The 18,163-nt window shown below is 39.8% G+C and overlaps 2 protein-coding genes across 2 annotated transcripts in view; both read right to left on the minus strand.

The window, feature by feature from the left end:
• Nucleotides 1–18,163, minus strand: part of LOC124272502 (steroid 17-alpha-hydroxylase/17,20 lyase-like) — a 316,834-nt gene that overhangs the window by 123,168 nt on the left and 175,503 nt on the right. The window lies entirely within an intron of this gene.
• LOC124272512 lies at nt 301–11,855 on the minus strand. Its single transcript, XM_046707718.1, has 3 exons — nt 11,512–11,855; nt 2,102–2,269; nt 301–1,928 (listed from the first exon to the last, which is right to left on the minus strand). The coding sequence occupies exons 1-3, from the start codon at nt 11,807–11,809 to the stop codon at nt 1,717–1,719; spliced, it is 678 nt and encodes a 225-aa protein (XP_046563674.1). The 5' UTR covers nt 11,810–11,855; the 3' UTR covers nt 301–1,716.

Below are 18,163 nucleotides of genomic sequence, written 5' to 3' on the forward strand. Positions count from 1 at the left end.
AAGGCAATTGTATGCATATTTGGGATGAACATATGACTGAGTACACTTCAGTGAAAATATGTACTTTTGTGTACAATTATCGATTGGTGCTTAGCGAAATCTGACAGCTGCTGTGATAGACATTTTTTTTAGTTAAATCATTTACTTTCCTTAATGGAAGAGTGAACATTTTAACGTATATTTGATATTTCTTTTGGTAATAAAGAGTCGGGGCGGTGGGGTAGCCTTGTAGTTAAAGCGTTCTCTCGTCACACCCGGGTTCGATTCCCCACATGATGTAAGAAGCCCATTTCTGGTGTCCCCGTCGTGATATTGCTGGAATGCTGCTAAAAGCTTCGTAAAACTAAACTCACTCACTCACTATTAAAGAGCCATGTGTTCAACTGACGTTTGCCTTTCACGCCCAATGGAATCTGTCTCGGCGAACGTTATATACCGTTTAACAATTCATCAACCAAATTATTCTGATACCTTACACATGCATAGCCTATAACACGTCGTACGTTAAGTAACATTTCCTTCCATAATGCTCTTTAAGCTTGACAAACTACAGGATAGAACTTTAAGAAGAGCTTTCGGTAAATTACAAATATTATTACACAATTTCAACGTTAATAATCTTAAAAAGAAAAATGTACATGATGCATGGAAATAATAGTTATTGTCATTGCTGCAATGAAGGCTATATGGAGGATGAGTTTCATGTAGTTTTCATTTGTAAACATTACCAATTTCTTAGAAACAGATACCTCCCTATGATCTCAGCTGTGTACAAAGATGAACTAATGAAAAACTTGTTAAACTCAAGATACATCAACGTAATGTTATCTGTTTCAATATTCCTAAAAAAAGGTATTTTTGAAATAAGACGTTAATATATGTATGTATGTACATTCACATGGACATATAAGTATACAATGTAAAGCAAATCCACAACTGTACTTTTGGTCATATGGCCTTAAATATTGAATAAAACTTCTTTCTGTCTTTAAGCTAGACATTAATGTAGGTAGTTATATGAACTCTGACGAAATGACCCGCTTGGACATGTACGGCCAGTAGTACTTCTTTGCATTTATTCCAAAGATTCGGATTCTTTTTACGTCTTAATTTACTCTGGTAAAAACCCTATTTCCAGTTTTCATATGAAAAATGGCCATGTGCAATTGTAACCCTAATTTCTGTGTAAGACGTCTATCGTATGTAATTTTACATCTGACACTGTAGTTAAAATCTTTGTTTCACAGTAATTCTTTCAAATATGGAAGTATATACGACAAAACCCTTCCCATACATACGAGAAATCTGTCAAAATCATAGTCGATTGTACACTAAAGGTGAGCGTAACCGTACCACAGGTGGCACCCTTCATTAACACATGCAAGGGAAAATAAATTTACCTGAAAAAAACATTACGCCCGGGGACACTAGAGATGGACTTAAGGCTGTATGCCATTGAAGGAATTCGAACCCTGGCCCTTGGGGTGACAAGCGAGTGCTTTAACCGTTACACTACACCACCTGTTCCGAGTGTAATAGAAACTAGAATGGTTGCTGATAATTATATCTTAAAGTAGGTCATACATAGAACTAAACACACTTTCGAAGCATTTGTAATGTTAAGATTCTTTCACCTGTACAGAAATGTGGAATTGTAAAACGGCTAAAATGCTAAAAAGGTAATTCATTGTGTGTAGCTGTCAGTCTTGGAACTTGTCAGTCATAGTAACAAAGTGCATAATGTTTTTCTGAACAGTCGGCTGAGAAGAGGGCGTAGTTGTTCCCAGGGTCGAACAGCGTGCAGCCTTCATTTGATGGATTTGGTTCCCCTGGGGCCCACAGACTTGCAAGGATGCGGCGATAAGTTATCCACCTCCAGTTGGTAGTGTAACGGCCACCGACCCAGTACAGATTCGAAGTTGGCTTCCCTATAAATGAAAGGTTAATAGTAGTGTCGGACGACACAAAATAATCATGATATCGAAATCATCATCTGTATTTTATTGAACGACACCATGTTTATTAAGTCAATGGGCCGAAGATTATCTTTGTGTTGTGCCTCTCCCACTCCCTCACTCACTCAGATGTTGTGTACACTTACGTAGGTACTGGAGTTGCATCACAATGCATCTGTACTCGACTAGATCATAGTATTCCATGAGATAGGCGGTCGGTCTACAAGCAGCTCTAGCGTCAGACCACGTCATTGGAGTTTCCAGAATTGGCATGCAAAAGGGGCACCAGGATATACATGGATGTGGGTTGATATCTACAACAATAACATACCCAACTGGTAGAAGGCAGGATAGCATACACACACGGTAAATATGCAGGATAGCATACACACACGGTAAATATGCAGGATAGCATACACACACGGTAAATAAGCAGGATAGCATACACACACGGTAAGAATGCAGGATAGCATACACACACGGTAAATAATGCAGGATAGCATACACATACGGTAAATAAGCAGGATAGCATACACACACGGTAAGAATGCAGGATAGCATACACACACGGTAAATAAGCAGGATAGCATACACACACGGTAAATAAGCAGGATAGCATACACACACGGTAAAGAACAAACGGGATAGCATACACACACGGTAAATATGCAGGATAGCATACACACACGGTAAATAAGCAGGATAGCATACACACACGGTAAATATGCAGGATAGCATACACACACGGTAAATATGCAGGATAGCATACACACGGTAAATAAGCAGGATAGCATACACAAACGGTAAATAAGCAGGATAGAATACACACACGGTAAGAATGCAGGATAGCATACACACACGGTAAATAAGCAGGATAGCATACACACACGGTAAATAAGCAGGATAGCATACACACACGGTAAATATGCAGGATAGCATACACACGGTAAATATGCAGGATAGCATACACACACGGTAAATATGCAGGATAGCATACACACACGGTAAATAAGCAGGATAACGTATAATATTGTAAGAATGCAGGTTAACGTATCTGCATGATACTGTTAATAAGTAGGATAGAGCAGCCAGAATTCTCTTTCGAGTTATGGTCCCGAAAAACTTGAATCAAAATCAAACCCGCTGCCATGGAAACGGACAAAACATAAATTCTTAACAACCCAAGCAGCACAAGACGCCATTTGACAATCTGGTGTTTGTAAGCGAACAGGTATGAACGAATACCTATTAGTTTTAGATATATGGCTAAAAACACCATCATCAAAGTCAAACGGAGGTACCTATCTTCAGCTGGCGTTGTGATGTGGACGTCCACTTCCCAATGGCTCTTTCTCTCTCTTCAGCTGTTAATCGTGGCATATTTCTCGTACTTGTGTATCATATCATGCATTCTAGTCTCCTTTATACCCTATAGAATCATTCTACACGTGAAATGAATGCAACTACTCCTTGAATATTGCAACGTATTTGCGATTGCAATAGCTATGTGTACACAGAAAACGGAAATATGTTACTTTGCAAGCAAAAATGTTAACAAAGATAATTTTAGATGTTCCAAAACACTTTTTCACAATATCAAAGACACGTTTTACTAGTTTTTTACTAAAGCAAATCAGAAGAAAATGTTTTAAAAGACAGAAATCATAGGAATTATTCTTTTATTTTAGACACTCTACAACAGTTGTTTCTTGTTTTAATAGTTGAAAAATGGTGACATTACATGGTTTATCTTTGTCTCAAAGCAGAATTTTATTTCAACCTTTCTTTTGGACATCTAAATCACTGTTATTGGTTTATTTCGGCATGGTCGAAATTAGGACAATTTAATTCTTCTGAAAAAGATGCATTTCACCTAAACATGAATGCATTTGAGAATTCTTTTTCGTGATTTGCTTAAAGCTGTGTTGTTCAGCTTTCTTGTAAACTAATACCTTCTAACATATCTTTGATACTTTTTCAGTAATTCATAAAGGTAGCAGGGTAACGTTTCTTTTGGCGTTTAGTGTATGTATTGTTGTCATTGTCAGTATTAATTCAGTTCACTCACTCGCATGTGTGGACACAAGAGGGCGTTCAGGTCAGTACCTGGTGACACAACCCCTTGCAGCCGACACCGATATCGAAGTATTTTTCCTGTGGATGTCTCCGCCATTCCTCTTGCAACGCGTTGGCAAGTCTGCAAGTGTCTGAGGACGATGGTGACGTTTGTAGACGTGTCGATCAAGTTCGCCCCATAGATGCTCGATCGGGTTCAAATCAGATCAGGCCAGGTCAGGACATTGACGTTTGCATTTGCGATTAAAGGCACCTTTTACACGAGCTGTGTGGGGTCGAGCATTGACGTGTTGAAATAGCTCCCTCTGGCGGTTAAAATTCGAATTGAAGCGGGTATATCGAGATATGGTGCTGCGGTGGACGTTGAGGTGTCTTGCAACGGTAAACTGGGACTCCCCTACTTCCAAACGTCCAATGGCGATATTTCGGTCAGTAGCATTCAATCTTGAATTGGCATTTTTTGTCTTTCGTTTCGTAATGAAATGATGAATTTGGTTTGGCCTTTTTAGTCATGTCCCTACCCATGTTTTCAACATATTGCACGTGCATTACGTGGAAAGCTTTTTCTGCATGCGGTTTTAATGTATCGTTTTCATTTTTATGACAAACGTTTAAGAACACACTTTGGGCTGTGTTTGCGCGCAATACACAACAGCCACGACATGATTAAGGGGATTCAAATATAGGAATTGTCTTAATGACGATTGCTGTCAAAATATATCAAAATGAACTGCTGCGAAAGCCTGTGCGTTTCTTTTTTTAAGAGAGTATGTGCCACGTTTTGATGAGGTTTTTCAGTTACGCTCCAACCTCTAATGTTGGGGCCAAAATTGTTTCCATGAGAAGCGAGAAAATTCAAAATGCCAAAAATTTGTAAAAAGGGACCACTTTAGTTTTTTTGACATATATACGAATTTGTGTTGAAAAATATTGAAGGGTTTTTTAGTTTAGCTCTGGAAACAAAATGATTACAAACGGACAGACGAGGCGTTGACTATATTCTCCGCATAATATGATTTGGGATAAAAACAAAACGTAAATATTTTGAAAAGCGTTTTCATCGTGATTTACATGTCACAAACATTGTGTTCCTGTTGCAGTCTTGAAATGTGGGCTGGTGGGGTAGCCTAGTGGTCTAAGCGTTAGCTCGTCAAGCCGAACACCCGGGTTCGAATCCCCACATGGGTACAATGAGTTAAGCCCATTTCTGGTGTCCCCCTCTGTTATATTGCTGGAATATTGCTAAAAGCGGCGTAAAACCATACTCACTCACTCTTGAAATGTATTTCGTGTGGCCTGCAAGAAGCACCACGACAATTTGCAAGTATGTGCGAAGCAACGCAGTTCCTCAGTAGAACGTTTTAACACTGCGCGGAGCTGCAAGGCAATTTACATTTGAAATACTAATTGGTTCTATTATGAAACTAATTAGCTTTTAAGACCTCCTGGCGTCGGCATGGGCGTTGTGATGGAAACCAAGTCACATCCCATACCGCCTTGACGAGGTCAATGATAAACTGTTGACTGTTTTCTCCATTCATAGTTTAATTTCATTCAATAATTCAATAATGAACAACTATGTCAACATTGGCAAGATCGTTTATGGAAACATAATGATATGAATAGTAGAAGTAAGCTCCGTACATACAGATCTTTTTAGATTTTAATTGTAGTGAAAGTTATGTCAAAGTTATGTGAGCACTTTTATGCCTCGGAATTACCATTCGGCCTTTGCACAATTTAGATGTGGTATTGCACCTTTAAGAATAGAAACGGGCAGATATACGAATTTAAATGTTGAGGATAGAGTTTGTTAACTGTAATGGATTTATTGAAGATGAAGAGCATGTTTTATTACAGTGTCCCGTACATGATAACTTTTTAACTTCTTCAAAACACTATAAGTTAAGTGTCCTTTTTAAAACACGAGGTCTGTCTTACTGCCAAAACCTGCTTTTTAATACTACAACGCAGAAAACATATTTTATATGGATAAACAATCGCTTTTATATATGGATAAAATGCCTGCGTGCATATGTTGTATATGAGTGGCGCTGTGCTTATTGTACCAAGTGTTATGAGTGTACATATATTCTTTTTAAGATGTACAGCAGTGAGACGCAAATACAATATCTCTCTGTCTCATACCACATCAATTAAAACTTTCAAATGATTTCTTATTACAAGTTCAATAGTTGAGTTGAGTTGGGCTTTACGTCACATCGGGATTATTCCAGCCATATAGTGATGAGAACAAGTCTGTATTCATGGATATTTCAAGTACAAAGTCCAAATGAGTTTTAGTTTATAAACAAATATATTCAATGCATTATTATTTACAAACAGAAACCGTCACAGTACCAAATTAAAAAAACAAGCAATCCGTCATTCACATTACATGGTTACAATTTATGGTACAGGTCAACTTCCCTCAGGTAGCTAACAATGATGATGCCCGCTCACGCGGGAAAACAGATCGTTCAGATTTCTCGCATCATAATGTGAATCCCTTGCAGTCGAAAAGTCCACACAGTCAAGCAGAATATGCTTGATGGTGAACACTTCATCGCAAGAGACACACATGGGAGGTCCATCTCCATCCGTTTTCAGCAGATAGTCATGTGTAAACCGACTGTGGCCAATACGACATCGTCGTAGAACTACCTCATCACGTCTTGACTGACAACCCAAGTAGGTATAACCAATTGTTGGCTTCAATTCATGAAGTTTATTTCTTCCTACCTGGGTGTCCCACCTTTTTTGCATAAGGTCCCGAGTATAACTTTTGATAGTGGGTTTGAAATCACTGTACGGGATAGCAGTGGAGATAAGGGCTTGATAAGAGCTGATTTAGCTGCAGCATCGGTCTTTGTGTTATCTGCTATGCCGACGTGACCCGGCAACCAGCAGAGGACGATGTCACATTGGCCAGTAGAAAGATCATTGTAAAGTTCTAAAATGTCTAGGATGATAGGGTGATTTGAAGTAACATTTTGAAGTGCTTGAGATAGTGAATCTGTAAAAACGATAAAGTTTTTGGAATGATTCTGCTGTTTAATATAGGTCAAAGCCGTGAGGATAGCTTTGGCCTCAGCCGTGAAAATGGAACTGTTGTCAGGAATTCTGGAGGAGACAGTCTTGGATCCAATGACTGTAGCACTGGCAACTTGGCCATCATCCTTGGATCCGTCTGTGAAAATGGATCTGTGGCAGTCATACTTGGAACGTAACTGGTTGTATTCCTGTTGGAACATCAAAGGATTTGTTTCAGACTCTTTGAGTTTGGTGAGGGAACGATCGCCCTGTGGTTTCGCCATCTGCCATTGTGGCGAAGACAGAAGTCGGTAGGGTGCTATGATATTGAGATCAATTTTAGCTGCAGGTATGTGTGGTTGAATTCTGATTCCATGTGGTGGAACCAGGCTTGGCAGATTAGGGAACAGGTTTTCATAGAGAGGGTTGAAAACACAGTTGTATGATGGATTGGACTCATTTGAACGTAATTTAGTGATATACTGCAGTGAAAGTTTAATGCGGCGTTTTTCAAGTGAATGGTTCATTGCACTCCGCATATAGACTGTCTACCAGAGAGGTCCTAAAAGCTCCCAGGCAGAGCCTAAGGCCTTGGTGGTGGATAGAATCTATTTTTTCTAAATTGCTTTTGTAGGCTCCACCATAGACAGTGGAGCCGTAATCTAGTTTAGAGCGAACCAATGATCTGTACAAGTGAAGGGGGGTAATCTGATTGATCCCCTCCCCACTCTGTATTTGAAACGACTTTTAGCAAGTCGAGAGCCTTCAAGCACTTTGTTTTCAAATATTTTATGTGTGGTAAGAATGTCAAGTGACGGTCGAATATGGAGTCCCATGGAATTTGGCCTGTCGAAGTTCTTCTACTAATTCCTTGATGGGAATACTGGTGATATGTCTGAAAAGATAGGTCTGGATCCATGTGTGGTTTGTATTTACGACAAAAGTGAATACAATTTGTTTTGGATTTTGAAAATTTAAAGCCATTTTCATTGGCCTATTTATGGATTTTGTTATGTCAGAGTTGTAGCTGCCTTTCTATTGCGTGCATGTTCTTACCACGGCATGAAATATTAAAATCGACCACGAAAAGGGACCCATCAAAAACAAATGTTCAAGACCACAGCGGTAACAAACAGCAGAGGAACGACAGGACCTGGATCCATGGCCAAACTTTTGGCAGTTGTAGCACCGGAGTGGACTGGGGACGTACACCGAACACCGAACGTAAACAGATAGGTGTTTGCTGGTTGAACAACACCGTCCTTCTTGATGGTGAATCTCTTCAGAGCTGTGACAGACCAGACTGCTGGGAAAGTTCATGTACAATTTGTTCCTCAGTCATGTCAGACAGGCGTCGAGCCCTGTCACGTACAATGCCTCTACACGTGTTCAGTGTTTTGTGCGCTGAGACAGCAACCTTTACATTGACAAACTCTTGTAATTTCAGTAGGTTCAAGGATTGCTGTCTCCGAGCACATTCTACAAGGAGAGAACCAGATCGGAGCTTGGTAACATTGGCAACATCTCCACAGATACCAGCAATACCCTTGGAGACTGCAAATGGGTTCAATTGCAAAGGTTGCTTGTCACAACCTTCAATGATTAAAAAGCGTGGCCAGTAATCAGGTCGAATGGGCGTACTCTAGTCAGACGAGGAATTGACAGAATCCATATGTCTTCGTTTTGAACCGAGGTGTTGGGAAGCCATGTCGTAAGGAATGTGGCACGGCACCCCCTCTCCCAACCCACCATGGAGTGTCAACAAGGACGATCATATACTGCAGCGGATCTCCAAGCTGCAAAGACCTAGGATAAGGGGGTGTTATACTCCAGTGAATTTGACATGAAATGATGTAGCTGTCTACCAGATTAAAGGTCAGGATGGTTCGGTCCATGACAATAAATTGGAGACGTACAGAAATCGGAGGTCAGCATCACCAGATTGGCCCATGAGCCACCGCCTTCTGTGCATGGGTCTGCAGGACTAATTGGTTCTGGCAGAATATCAGTTAACATTTTGAACATGTCCAGAAGTGTTTTGTAGTACCAGATTTTGTGGAAACCATCCGTGCACAGAGCAAGGCGTGACCAGCCGATTGGTAGAATCGGGCCTATTCTACCTCCCGTCTAGGCAAAGTCAGGGTCGAAGTGGTGTGTTGGATTAAGGAACACTATTGCTGGATCCGTTATCCTCAACCACCAGACTCCCTTCCTCTGCCGACACAGGGGCGCAACCCACGGCAAACGGGTTGCCCAATTTGGTCGTCTCTTACGACCAGCAATGGGGTGCTGTGGACCTATTCGACCCTGGGTCCACACGGGGCAAAGAGCCATTAGCAGTACCCAGCACCCACCACGAGGAGGTTGCTCTTCAGGGGTGCCTACAAGTTCAATAAATTGAACGAAAACAAATAATAAACTACTTATAGATTATGGAAATGACTGTCAATCTATTAGCCATTGTGCTTGCACAATGCAAAGAAGGATTTTGTAGGTCATTTTTCAGGTTTAGATTTTATTTTGACGCCGACCATAGGTTCTCGTTCTACATAGGAATGCGAAAATTGTGAAAATGGATAACATGTTCTCAGTAAAGTACAGATTCATTGGGGTTGATTCAGATCCGGGATTCGAACCCACACTGTCAGAGTGAGGCACCTAATCACCAGCACACAAATTCAGTGATTTAACCCACTCAGCCGCTGCCGCTTCCACAAAGTCTGGTAGTCAAGGTCGCGTACTTTGCGACAAGTGTAAACTGACTCGGCTCCCATGGCCAAAAGCTACGAATACACAATGCCATTTAGAAAGCAGTCAAATGTAAGATAACTGTTATATTTCAGATTACAAGTTCTCAGCAAAGTGCATTTCTCCGTCTGACAAAACATATAGTTTTCAAATATGTTCTTGAATTAAAATTAACTCCCTTTGAAGTGTTGAGAACTATAAGACCGAAAAACAACATTAGCTAGGCCTAAAGTATGTTTCATTGCCCCTCGTATCATGATGACCAACCAGTATTCTTTCAAAGGTTTGTCCCTGCTGTCGAAGGTTCGACCTGTGAAGATCCGGTTTAGAATTGATCTTCAGAAACCCATGCTTGTCGTAAGAGGCGACTAACGGGATCAGGTGATCAGGTTCGCTGTCTTGGTTGACACATGTCATCGAATCCCAATTGCGTAGATCGATGCCCATGCTGTTGATCACTGGATTGTCTGGTCCAGACTCGATTATTTACAGGCCGCCGCCATATAGCTGGAATATTGCTGAGTACGGCGTAAAACTAAACTCACTCAGTCACTGTTGAAGGTTAACTTGAACCCTGTTCAAAATTGACCATGAATACTGTATACATAATTGTAACTCGGACCCGTGAAGATCCGGATTAGAATTGGTCTTAAGTGGTCAGGTTCACTGACATGGTTGACACATGTCATTGTATCCCAACTGATAGATGCTCATGATATTGATCACTGGATTGTCTGTTTCAGATCGCCGCCATATAGCTGCACTATTGCGTTAAACAACAAACAAACTTGTAACTCTGGGTCATCGACGCACTTCTGTGAGAATGCCACAGTGGGTTTTTCCACTTCATGAAATCACACATGTGCTGCTCTGGCTTCTTTGATCTTTTGCGAATTGTTAGATCTTTATGCAGGGAGGTGGGGCATTGCATAGAAAGATCCGATTATCATGAGAAACACATTGTTAACCTCTTTGTCAATATAACACTAAGTGTTCTACATTAACTGGATAGGTTTGATCATGGGTATGTGATGAATAATTACTCCATCTCATTCAGGAAAGTAAACATCAAGAAGAGATCTTTATAAAGCACGTTCCAATGGTAACACCTTTTTAAAAATGATATGGTTCGGCCCGATTTGGACAGGTAGCAACAAGATTAATGTTCAGGTGAAATTGATTTTGGCATTAAATAGTCGTCAGTTAAACTGGTCATTCAATGTCTCGATTGTTCCATGTCACAATATGGAATGATTTAATTAAACCACACGTAGACACTCGGGTACTTAATGTATAATATTGTGGAAAGCAACACTCTTGGAATTCTAGTCAAATGGCGTGTTCAATTTGGTTCTCGAAAGAATGGGTTACGCCGCTTTCAGCAATATTTCAGTGATATAACGACTTGGTCACCAGAAATGGGCTTCACATTGTACCCATGTGGGGAATCAAACCCGCGTCTTCGATGTGACGAGCAAACACTACCCCACTGCCCCAGAACCACCTTGCATAAAGGTGATGACATCAATGTCACCTTTCTGATTGTGACTCACCTGAAGAAAAGAGTTTGGTCGTTGTCAGTAATGTATCTGTCTGGTATAAACTTTCCAATGTCTTACCTGTATTATCACAAAGTATGCAGCGTTAAACATCCATTAAATAGTGAGTGCTGTTAAAACGTGCAAACACAAACTTTTACCTTCGTCTCGGAGAAAGAACGCTATTCCCGGCGGAGGCGTCCATGGATGTGCCACTCGGTAATCAACTTTCAGAAGAAGACAGCGTAGTTCGTCCTTCACGTAGCCAAAAGCAGTGGCGTTGCTGCTGAGGCTTTTCGCCGCACACGTCGCCCTACTCACAGTAGCTACTTCTCCAATCAGCTCGAGGTATGATGTATCGTATCTCAGATCCATTGCTGTCCAGTGATCCGATGTAGGTTTGGCTTTGATCGCTGATATTAAGAACACTGAGAGAAACTGAACTGCTACCACGGCCATGTTGGATGTATTCTAAACAAACGCAATCTCAATTGCTATGACCCCTTAGACACACAAGCATACTAAAATGACTTACTGTGCATTCTCTTTAGGCAGTAGATGATAGTGAGGTCATCAATCATCACTTTGCCTGCCCGGCTGATCGTTTTTGTAATTAGGGTAATTTGTCTGCACAAAAGATTCTTCAGAGTCACACTGAATAGAATGCACAGTTGATTGGTATTTTTAAAACGTCGATAACCAATTGAACCTTGATCATTGCCCGTCATCATTTCTTGTGGAAATTGAAGAAAAATATTTGTTCAGCCGTACTTTTGCGGATTTATTGTCTTCAAAATCAATTTATTTCGGTTTTACTTTACCACAGCTTTATTAAAGGCAAGAATTTGATGGATGTCAACTTCTTTATTGTGATGGACACGACGTTTCGAAGTACATTCTTACTCCCTCATCAGGTGAATCATTTCAATATTTTATGGATTCGGGTCCATGACGAACACTCTTATATTAACGTGGCCGACGTGAAGGAATGAAATTTCGTATGAACATGATCCACAAAATAACATTTTGGAATGCAGTCACCCAACACTACATCCGTAATACACAAAACTGTTTCATTATTTAATGTTTTGTTTGGCTAGTGATAACTGAAAACTTGTAGTAGTAAAGAACTCTACACTTTACATCCTGCTCTGTACTCAGTCTCCAAGATACTGCTGCAGGACTTTACCTGCAGCGTTATATCGCCCTGACAGTACACTCAAAAACATTTTCATATGGTTTTTATTCCTAAGCATGCGACAATTAATTCATTTCTCGATATGATACCAGCAATATACGTAACAAATTCCAATATATGATGTTTATTAAAAAGTCCAATGACGTGACGTTGTGGTATTGAGCATTTGACGTATTCTGACGTCACCAAGCGTTAATCAGGACAATTGTTTTGATGTTTCTTTCCTAACACCGCACTCCAGTTGTATTTGTTTTCAACACGGGATTTTTAAAAAATGTTTTCGAGTCCTGATAATCAGTCAGTGATTGATATCATGAACATCGATATGGATAGACGACATGCATCCATAAGCCCAACCACCCGATCCAGTTAGTCTAAAGTTTAGAGATACAATTTCAACAGGGTTTAACTTCTGGATGTCGGAATATAACACTCACTGATTTCATTCATTATTTATTTACATACGTCAGATTTTAAGTTTTTAGACCAGGTTTACCACAAAAGCCTCCATTGCCCTTAGTTTTACGCCGCACTCAGCAATATTCCAGCTATATGGCGGCGGTCTGGACCAGACAATCCAGTGATCAACATCATGGGCATCGATCTACGCAATTAGGATACGATGACATGTCTCAACCAAATCAGCGAGCCTGACCACCCGATCCCTTTAGTCGCCTCCTTATACAAGCATGGGTTGCTGAAGAAACAATTCTAACCCGGATCTTCATGGGTTGGTCAGTCAGTAGTTATTTGGTTGCTTAATCAAACATCATATAAACATTGGTCGAAAGAATGACGCCTATCTTGCATCCAGTCGGACAAAGCTTCTTGAGGGGCGATGAGATAGCCTAATGGTTAAAGCGTTGGCTCGTCAGGGCAAAGACCCGAATTCGATTCCACTCATGGGTACAACGTGTTGAACCCATTTCTGGTATCCCCGCCATGATATTGCTGGAATTTTGCTAAAAGTGGCGTAAACCCCACATACTCAGTCACACTTGTTAATTGACATCCGCTATATACCTACTGAAAATAATTAAGAATACAACGTTGTATGTTCGACCGGTCTGTCGTGCTTTGGTTCATCTGGCTTTAACGTTCACAAAAAGTCATCAATAAACCATATCTCCATTATCATGTTTGTTGTACTCATCAATATCACGAACCATGCCAGCTTTTTAAAAGACGAAAAAACACATATTGATAGTCATGAGGCGTAATTATTTTAACAAGTATTTTGCGAAACCAATTACTTTATAAAAAATCCATCAAAGGCCAACAGCTATCTTCAATGTTAATCAATAGTAACAAAAGAAGAACTGATGCATTTCCCTGAGGAACATTTCCACTTCATGTCAGTTGGAAGGTTTTAGATATTAGGGTAAAAAGTACGGAAGCCTTTAATGGCCATTTTTTTTCATTTTGTATAATATTTCAAAATCACTGATTTGAAATTTCAAGATACTAAATTTCAACTTACATATGACAAAAAATGTAGTCAGCGATCATTAAATTTCAAGATACGCTGACATCCTAAGATTGTAAGTGAATAATCTTTACATAATTAAAAATATATGTTTCCAGATCATAATCTAGATATTTCCCGAAACTTAGTATTTGGTAATTTTGCGATAAAGTTTTAAGAAATGCCAAAGGCCCTAAAAGTTTTAGTGGAAACTAATAGGAGAAATACAAACAAAGAGTTCAGAGTCTGGGTCCACCAGGCCATGACCAATTAGTTAACAAAGGGGGATTAAGGTATAGTCTGTAGCAAGAAACAAGGTAACACTTGGTAAGACATTTAATAGTATAAATATTTATATACAGTTTGATAGTAAGGTGATACTCATAGCACTAAACATACAGTAAAACAACTTACAGTCCAACAAAATCCAATAGTTTATTTGTTTTTATTTTAAATTCATTATTACATCAAGACCTATTAAAACAGTTCACAATTTATCATTGGCCTTTGCTCCCTTCTACTGACAGTGAGAAGTGTTCACCAGTGACACTAATTAGAACAGACCATAGTCCAACATCCACAGTCCAGTGACCTTCTAATCCCTTATCCAAACATTCAGATGTGGGGAATGTGAGGTTAAACCTTCCATACAATGGGCAGTCAGTGTTTTTACAACGGTACGGTTAATGCTTAAATGCTCACCGGAAAATAACTGAACAAGGATCACGCTGTAAAATGTCATTTGTATTTGTCCATTCATTGGGACAGTAATTCCTATTTCTATACACACATTGGTTAACAGTGAAAAATTAATCTCGCGCAGACCCTAAAGCAAGTTTCATACTGACATAAAATAGGTTTGCAAGCGGTTAAATAGTTTGCAATTTATCAAACTTTGAAAATGCTTTTGATCAAATACCATGTTTGTTATTTCGTATTGTCCAACTGATGGTAGGTAAAGTAGTACTCCAGAACTACTGGTATATGTTGTAACCTTTGGTTGATGAAGGGATTATATTCACAATTACTTTATCCCCAGTGACGTTGAGCGGCAACCATTAGTAATAAATGGTCTAAGGTTATGCTTTGAATTGGTTTATAGAAACTTGATTGTTTCAATGTAAACTATACATATATAATAGAAAACAAGCGCCCGTTTAAACATTCAAATGTATATCTCATCGAAACATATCGAAATGTATATAAAAGAAAAGAGACAGAAATGCATTTAACTTAATTTGATCTACAACTTTTAACATCCAGAGACGTATTCTGTCATATAGAAATACCATAATTTTATGAAATCTTATTATGAATGAATACACAATGCTCTTCAGAAAATGGTCAAATGAAACATGTTATATTTGGGATTACACTATCTCAATACATGCCTAAAGCTCACAATACCCATCTTTGGTGTCCCCGTGAAATTGCTAAGACCGGCGTAAAACTATACACACTCACTCACAATACACAACTCCTAAAAGTACTAGAATCTGTACTTTATTGGGAAAGTGAAACTCCAAATCTAACATGTTCCATTTAACCATCGTGTCCTGTGTGTTCACAGCTTGTGACGATGGGAGTTGTAGCAATTTACATCTGTCAAGAGGGCTACACACAGCATCTTGACTTCCATCGGTCAGACTGCTGTTTTCTGGAAACGACTGGGACTGTGTGGGTTGAGCGTTGACTTTCTGTGCTTGTGCCTAACTCGGAAAGTCTGAGTTCGAATTCCGGATGTGACTCAACCCCATATGAGAGAGCAAAAATGTGACTGCCGATCATCCTGTGTTGACTGAATACATTCCAATGTGGTGGATGAAAATTTGACTGATGTTCGTTCACATAGTCGCCTACATTGCTACTGAAGTGTTTGGTACGTTCGCTCGTCACGCCGAAGACCCGGGTTCGATTACCCACATGGTTGCAATTTTGAAGCCCATTTCTGATGTTCTCGTCTTGATATTGCTAAAAGCGGCGTAAAACCATACTCACTCACTCGATGTCTTAAGAGCTGAAAATAGAATAATTTTTGTAGGTGCGGTAGCGTCCTAGTGGGTATAGTAAGCCTGGCATCACCGATATCCATCCACACACGCCCTACCCCCGCCCCACCCATCCAAAAGGCCTTCTTTTGCATCAGGCAGTGGGATAGCCTAGTGGTTAAAGCGTTCGCTTGTCACGCCGAAGACCCGGGTTCGATTCCCCACATGGGTACAATGTGTGAAGCCCATTTCTGGTGTCCCCCGCCATGATATTGCTGGAATATTGCTAAAAGCGGCGTAAAACCATACTCGCTCACTCTTTTGCATCAGACAAGATAGAAATAATTTTCTGTGAATTGCTGTCAAAGGACACTGGGTGGTAAAACAAGATTAACCATGGTTTTGTTTTCAATTAGTTTGATATTGTTAATATACAGCATTACTGTACTTTCAAGCGTTTTGTGTCTTGTTCTGCCTTGAAGTGTTTCCCAACCTTGATGCTTGCTGCAGGTGCTATCGCTGACCTAACCCTTTCGCGACCATCAGATATAATCACATTTGGCTTATACAGTTAGGATCCTACCATGGACTCGATTTTATCTAGACATCTAAAGATTGTGGAAATGCTTTTCGTTTTTATTTATTCCACTGTCACAGTGTGACACTAAATGTTTGAATCAAATTTGATCGTTCCCGGATTTAATATATTCCCGTGTGTACTGTGATTTGAATGCGTGGCAATATGTATAATTAGCGGCGATTCCTTTGCCATTCTGACGATTGTGTTTCAATCCTCAGCGTATAAAAGCTAACTAAAACCATTATCCTACAGTAATCATAAGAAATCTCCAAAAGCCCATTTTTTGTACGGTTGCTACTATGGAAATGTATTTTAAGTACTTTTGTTTATAACATTAAAGTTTTATCTTCAGACGTGTATTCTGTCAGTAAATACTTGTTCATTAGAATTTACAAGACTGTGTTTTCAGTGGAATTTGTTTCAGCTGTAATCGAGTCCTGTTATTTTGTAGCATAATAGACATGTCTTCGAGTTTACTTTGTCTGACTGTACACCATGTATAATTTAAATACGGGAATGTTTAGTAAACCCCGCAGGAATTCGTCGGAACAAGCCTAAGATGTCTCAAACTCAGTCCTTTTGAGAAAAGGGTAGTTAGTTATTCCAGTAGCCGTCATGTTTAACATATTCATACCGCTTGTCACTTTTACTCTACGGACGGAGAGTAAAGCCCCTTGCAACAGTCTTGGGACGAACCCATTGTTGTGGTTTTAAAGATAGTGCCGTATGTTATTTGAATTGTAAACCCCACAAGACTAACAACACAAGATAATGTTTTAGTAAGGCTATGCTTTTCAAGATCCCATACTGCATATGTACATAGCGAACGCAACTCTGCGTGGTCTCAACTTGACATATCGTAGTGTGATTCAGTACACATTGTACTCGTGGAATCGATTACAAGTATTTCCAAATATTCTTTGAGATGAACTCAGTCCGTTACATGAATATTAATCAGACTGCAATTGGTTTCTGTGTAGGTATGCGCACGGTGTACTTAGACGATACCCAACTGGGATATGCTACTGTATCTGAGTATTCAGTATATGAAGAATATATCTCATAACACACCACGGCGCGAGTACAATATTGCAATAGCGTAATACAAACTCCCACAGCAACATATGTATACATCAGGGCTCGCATCATTCATTCATAGTATTTCAACATGAAGCTCTATCCGATTCAACAGTGTTGACACTGGGAGTCTCAACGGATAGTTCGAGATGTGAAACCCCACATAAACACGGACATGTAAACTTGAGTGTACCTGGTGATGTAAATGTATCACATCCAGTCTTACTTTACCCTTATACATACTTTAATGCTGACTACAAACACATGTCAGCAAAAATGTGCATATGAAAACACGTGCATGTAGGTCTACATGCTGAATATGAATAAAAACCTGATTTCTAAGATTGTTTGGTTGGTTTGTTATTTAACCCCGCAACAATACTACAGCTATAAGGCGGCCGTCTGCTGAACCAGCTGCAGACAATACAGTGAACAACAGCATGGGAATCGATCTACGCAACTGGGATGCGACATGTGTCAACCAGGTCAAGCATGGGTTGCTGAA

This window comes from Haliotis rubra, unplaced genomic scaffold (genome assembly GCF_003918875.1).
Source record: "Haliotis rubra isolate DU_JTF1 unplaced genomic scaffold, ASM391887v1 Scf170, whole genome shotgun sequence".
Lineage (NCBI taxonomy): Eukaryota > Metazoa > Mollusca > Gastropoda > Lepetellida > Haliotidae > Haliotis > Haliotis rubra.